The sequence below is a fragment of the Condylura cristata genome, unplaced genomic scaffold, assembly GCF_000260355.1.
Source record: "Condylura cristata isolate star-nosed mole 26May11 unplaced genomic scaffold, ConCri1.0 scaffold00030, whole genome shotgun sequence".
In the NCBI taxonomy this organism is placed as follows: domain Eukaryota; kingdom Metazoa; phylum Chordata; class Mammalia; order Eulipotyphla; family Talpidae; genus Condylura; species Condylura cristata.
In genome coordinates, this window is record NW_004567131.1 from 26,189,524 (window position 1) to 26,195,976 (window position 6,453).

Sequence of the window (6,453 nt, forward strand, 5' to 3'; positions counted from 1 at the left end):
CGCCTCACCTGTATGTAGTTGTTTTCACAGTAGTCCGCCACCCGGGTCAGGTTCTGGTAACTCTCTATCAGCGCCCTCTTGCCAGACGGGATCTCCTCCTCTAGTAACATCTGCAGCTCTGCCATTTTCCACCCCTCTGCATCGCTTCCTCTCGCGTTAAAGAGACAGAGGCAGCAAGATCCGCGGAGCCTCGGAGCACCTCACAGCCCGGATACAAATCTCCTACCCGCCCTCCCGCCTGGTATTGTGGGACGGCACCTCCTCCCCTTCCTCTTCACTCCCTCCACCCACCTCCACCCACTTCGCACAGCCAGCTCAATCTCGTTCTCTCGCGCGAGCCTTCGTGGTTCTCCCATTCCCCCCGACCCTCCCCGCGAGATATTTTTTTCCCTTTGGCATGGACTTCTGGGAATCGTAGTCTCTCAAGGCTGGGCGGCTCACCAACAGCGCATGCGTCCAGGTAGCTCCGGAAAAAGAACCACGAGAAGCGTAAGGAACTCTCGCAAAGTGGTTTAAGTCTGGCGTTTGTGGATAGCTCCGAGAGATGGCGCCACAGAGTGATCCAAGAGAATAAAACCGGTTCCTCCAGAAGGCAGTGAAACTTGGCGAAAGTTAGGGAAATGACAGTGAATCAAAGATATCAACTCTGATAAGCATTAAAACGGGCTAGACTGTGGAAAATTTCAAATGTTTACTTCCTGTAATTAAAGGTAAAGCGACTATGGCTTTACTCTAAGGTTCTTCCTCTCTCAGTTCACTTAAAACTTAGTTAATATTTATTATTGCCAACTGGATCAGACAGCTTACTAAACACTGGGAGACAAATTGAGTGAGGATAAAGATTTAGATTCACAATTTTAAAATAAACACACGACTTTTAGTACCACGCCATCCAAGTTTCTTCTCAATTTTGAGTTCTGTGTATGTTGATTCTTTAAGTTGTGCAAAATATTTTTATTAACTGCTCTGGGAAACTCTGAAAGATTTTTATACTTTAAGCTTTTCATTTTATTGACCAGAATTACAGAACCAACCAAAGTCAATATTAAAGAATCGACTGGAGACTTAGCTTTGGAAACAGTCTCTAGATACTCTGGGAAAGCTGTCGGAATTCTGAATCTCACAATGAGAAATTTATACAGTCTGTAAGGAAAGATTTTACGTTGTCAAGGATTTTTATACAGTAAGGATCTACTTGATGTTGTCTATGCATTGAGGAGAACAGGGAAGTGGTTCAATTTACCCTATCTAGAGTCTTATCTTCTGAGAACTGAGAATCTTAGCAATGCCATATACCTTGAAGACTTTCTTTGAAGTTACTGATTTCACTTGGAGATAATTTTGTTATTTCAGCAACTTCTTTACAAGGCCTGTCCACCTGTGTCTCAGCTATTTAGTTTTCACCCCTTCTAATTATGGATTTTAGTTTATAATTTCAATAAGAACATTAAGTACTTTTCATAAAAGGGACTATTACAATTATTGCCCAAAGGTCAAAAAGCAAACGAATTTTTTTTAAAGACTTATTTATTTATGCATACAAGGGCAAAGGTACAGAACAGAGGTGTGGGGGTGAGGGGATTCACCAGAGACAGAGTGGGGAGCTGAAGAGGCAGACTGGTGAAGTACACTGCTGAGGGGAGCAGTGGTAAGTGGAGAGGTTTCCCATGCCATGAGGGTTAGCTCCCTGGCTGGGGATCTAACTCATGCTTCAGTAGCTGTAAATAGCTACATTGTGCTGCAATTTAACCCACTGAGCCACCAGGGAGGATCCTGAAAAGCAAACTAATATAACAATAGTTGTAAAATCCAATTTTTATGTTTCTCCATAAAGTCATTGAGAATATTAGCATTATTTTAGAAATAATAACATAACTCAACCAAATCAAAGGTTTGATTCACCAGTACTTATTGAATATTGCCCTTAACGGAAGCCATAAAATGTTCAACTTCTACAAGGAAAACTGAAGTCTTCCTAACTAAAGAAAATAACTGCCCCAATCACCAGATTCCCAATCAGGGGATCTAAGAGTCAAATATCAGATTCCCAATCAGGGGTTCTAAGAGTCATATATCATAAATGGTTTACTCTTTGTAATTATCTTGATTAAACTTAGCAAATCATTGATGTATTCCAGCAACTGAAAGAGTGGTTTGCTTCTTTACTGTTTTCCTTTTTTTTTTTTTTAAGATTTATTTATTCATGCATACAGAAATGGGGTACAGGCCAGAGATGTGGTGGCTGAGAGGATTCACCAGAGACAGAGGGAAGCAGAACAGGCTGACTGACAAAGTACATTGCTGAGGGGAACAGCAGTCGGTCAGGAGAGGTCTGTTGTGCCATGTGGGTCAGCAACCTGATGGTGGATTGAACTCATAATGCAGTGGCTTCGGAGAGCTACATAATGCAGTGCTTTACCCCGTTGTACCACCAGAGAGAGCCCAAGCTTTATTATTTTAAAAATATTGTCAAAAAATTTTAATACTAACAATTCTAAGATGAATGATATAAAAATTCCTTTCTGGACCTCCCTGGTGTTACAAGGGATTAAGTATCAGCACTAGCAGCTATCTTCAGCCACTGCAGCATGAGTTCAAGCCCTGGCCACAAGGCACAGCAGACCTCTCCTGTCTTGCCCACTGCTCTCCTTAGCAGCTTATTTCAGTCAAATCTGCTTATTCTGCTCCCCACTGTCTCTGGTGACTCCTCTCACCCCTCCACACCTCTGGTTTACACCCCATTCTTGTATGCATAAATAAATACATATTTTTAATTTTAAATATTTTATTTTTACCAAATAAAGAAATTTAAACTTAGACGATTAGCTAAGAGCACTGAATATAGTAATAGTGAAGTCCTCTGATTTTCATATGTGTTCTTTTTCAAGAAGCATAGCAGTTAAAATTATCTGTTTAAATATTTGGATTCATATGAAGGCCATTCAAATAAGTTATCCTTTATGCTTTTAAGTAATAGAGTTGAATATGCTTCCTCACATTATTAAAAAAAAAAGAGAGGCCCTCCCTGGTGGCGCAGCGGGTTTTAAAGCACAGCACAAAGAAGCTTAAGCCACTTCCGCATGAGTTCGATCCCCGCCTGCCCTGGAGGTGACCACATGGCGTGGCAGACCTCTCCTGACCCGCCCGCTGCTCCCCTCAGCAGTGTACTTCATCGATCTGCCTGTTCTGCTCCCCACTCTGTCTCTGGTGAATCCTCTCACCCTCCACATCTCTGGCCTGTACCCCAGTTCTGTACAAATAAATAAATCTTAAAAAAAAAAAAAAAAAAGAGAGAGAGAGACCTAGTTTCCACAAGTTATGAACTTGAAATCAGGCACTATTTCTTTCTGACCAAATGGGTAGTGACGCACACCTGAAACATATGTTAAAAGGCAATGTTACTGATAAAATAGTTAATTCAAAAAATAAATGGGATTGGGCCCTCCCTGGTGGTGCAGTGGGTTTAAAGCACAGCACTATGAAGCTATTCCAGCCACTGAAGCACAAGTTGGATCCCCGGCTAGGGAGGGGTCCATATAGCACAGCAGACCTCTCCCTTAGGTTGTCCCCTCAGCAGAGTATTCCAGTCAATCTGCCAGTTTTGCTCCCCACTCTTATCTCTGGTGAATCCTCTCTCTCTCACTCACACACACACACACACCTTTGGCCTGCATCCCAGTTCTTGTATGCAAAATAATCTTTAAAAAAAAAAAAAAAGGAAAATGTTTGATTATTGGGCATGTGTATTTGTTTGTAGAAAATGTCAAATTGATCTCCACGAAGCATATGTACCAATTTCCACTTTCAGTAAAAGTATACAAGATTTCCTCATGTTCATTTTGCTAATTTTTATTGTCAGATATTGAACTATTGGCAGAAGTTACAAATATACAAAGATATTTTGTGTTGCTTTAAGTTGTAGTTACCTGCTTGTTATTGACATTATTTCTTATGAGGATTTATTTTGCCTATTCTGTTATGTGTGAATTATTTTTTAAGCCATTTTTATAAGATTTGTGTCTTTGTCTCTAATTGCAAGAGTTCCTTATTTCTTATACACAAAAATCTATTATCCTTTATAGATTGTTTCAGTTAAAATTTCACCTTGTTTTAAACAACAAAATACCCCACAAAAGATATTTATATTTTATTGGATCAGGAGATTTGGCAATAATCATGGAAGTTGACTCAGGTGTTCATGATAATAAGGGCTCGGGCTCCTCTTCTTTTTCACTTTTTACCTCCTTGGTCCTTGGTTTTTGACATCTGTAACAACATAGCTGCTATACCTATCCATTTACCAACTTCCAGAAGATGAAGTATAAGGGGTAAAAAGCAACAAAAAAATATAGGAGTTAAATTTTAATAATGTAATAGCTTATTTTTACATCATTTTGTGCATTTTTCGATCTCAGTTGTAATCCCCGTGGGCTTCCCATCACCAAATCATCCATGTGCCATCACCAAATCATCCATGTGCCATCACCACAGCCCAATGCAAGGAGTTAAATTTTTACTTGTAAAAAACATTCACAGAGGGGCCTTCCTAGTGGAGCAGTGGGTTAAAGCACAACACTAAGAAGCTAAAGCCGCTTCAGCATAGTTTGATCCCCAACCCGGAGGTGACCCACATGGCACAGCAGACCTCTACTGTCTCGCCTGCTGCTCCCCTCAGCAGTGTACTACATCCACCTGCCTGTACTGCTCCCCACTCTGTCTCAGGTGAGTCCTCTAGTCTGTACCCCAGTTCTGTATGCATAAATAAATAAAATCTTTTAAAAAAAGAATGTATGTGAATCAGAATGTATGTGGGACCTGACCCACATGGAGCAAGAGACCACACCTGTGTTGTCCGCTGCTTCCCTCAACAGTGTATTCCAGTCAGACCCCCTCCATGCACCTGCGGCCTACATCCCAGTTATTGTATGCATAAATAAATTTTTTAATCTTTTTTTAAAAATGTATGAGAATCGGCCCTCCCTGGTGGCGCAGCGGGTTAAAGCACAGCACTGAGAATCTGAAGCCGCTTCCGCATGAGTTCGATTCCCGCCTGCCGCCTGCCCGGAGGAGACCACATGGCGAGCCAGACCTCTCCTGACCCGCCCGCTGCTTCCCTCAGCAGTGTACTTCGTAGATCTGCCTGTTCTGCTCCCCACTCTGTCTCTGGTGAAGCTTCTCACCGCCCCTGAGCCTCTGGCCTGTACCCCAGTTCTGTATGCACAAATAAATAAATAAATCTTAAAAAAAAAAAAAATGTATGAGAATCATTGCTACCTCTACAAAAATAATACAATTTAAAATAATACACACAACAAAGAATTTATGTGAGATCTGGCAGGCAGATGTGAAGCAGCTCTGAAGGTATGAAGCAGCAGCAGGAACTACATTCGTGAGTCTTAAGTCAGGCATGAGTTCAACTCCATGCAGCCTAGCACCATTTTCTCCTAAAGGTCAACCATGTCACTGAGGTTAGAGGTAATAAGAGAGAAGGCAGGATTCAATTTGTCCTCATTGGTTCCAGTTTATTTCAGGGATTTCAGTTTGTCTTCCGTTTTATACCACTTCCTGCCTATAAGACATGGTGACCTATGGTAATTTCTCCAGACAGAGAGGCAGTAGGCTTCCACAGTTCCTTCATCAGTCCCACAGTTACATCAAGTCTTTCCCTGTAGTCTCATATAGTGGTGCTGCTTTTCTGATCAAACTCTAGCAGACACAAAAATGGTCTGTGGATTTATAAACAAAGTAAGAACTATTTTGCATAGCTTATTTGACTTTCAAGTTGGCCTCGGTCAGCTAGCATGGGGGTCAACACAGCCCCACCCTCTACTCTTTTGTATCATATGATAGCCCCCTCTGAACTTGACCTCAAGTCTCTTCTGGACTGAAAAACAGATTGCCCCACTTTCAAGGGAGCAATTTGCATCCTCCCTGTGTGGCCACTGTTGTCAGGACAGTGTGTGATTTCTCACAGCGCCAGTTCCTCCCTCAAGGTTGGAAGGTCATAGCCACCATCTGAAGAGTTCGCAATATTTTTACTTAAACTGGAAAAAGAAGTTGGCTTCAATTGCCTTTAATACAATGCCTAGTTCCACCTTCCCATCCCCCATATCTAGGGTACCATCACATACACAAACTTGCTGCTTATCACCTCTTTGCTGTTTTGTTATATATAGCTTTGTACCTTTCCCTAGAATGGCTCCTTCCCACATGTAAATACCATCCATTCCAGAAGAACCAGTTCAATTTCACTGCTTTAGTGACATCTCCTTATCTGGGTCACACAGATTACTCACTCTCTCTTGTTCCCAAGGCACTTAAATTTCTTCAATGTAAATTTTAATAGAAGTATAATATACTAAAAAAAATCTTAGTAACACAGTTCAGGTTTCACAAAGTAAACCTGTTCATGTAAAAAAAAATCTAATACAAGAAACAGAACATTACCAGAAC

At 41.3% G+C, this 6,453-nt stretch overlaps 1 protein-coding gene across 7 annotated transcripts in view; it reads right to left on the reverse strand.

Annotated features, from left to right (window-relative positions):
- ABI1 (abl-interactor 1) overlaps nt 1-352 on the reverse strand; it is a 64,907-nt gene extending 64,555 nt beyond the window's left edge. For 5 of the 7 annotated variants that reach the window (XM_004691318.2, XM_004691317.2, XM_004691312.2 and 2 more), the window contains exon 1: nt 9-352. In XM_004691318.2, coding sequence (XP_004691375.1) covers nt 9-125 — 117 coding nt within the window. In that variant the 5' untranslated portion in view covers nt 126-352. The remainder of the gene's footprint in view (nt 1-8) is intronic. The other 2 variants (XM_012731289.1, XM_012731290.1) reach the window with 2 other exon arrangements.
- Nucleotides 353-6,453: the final 6,101 nt, after the last annotated feature.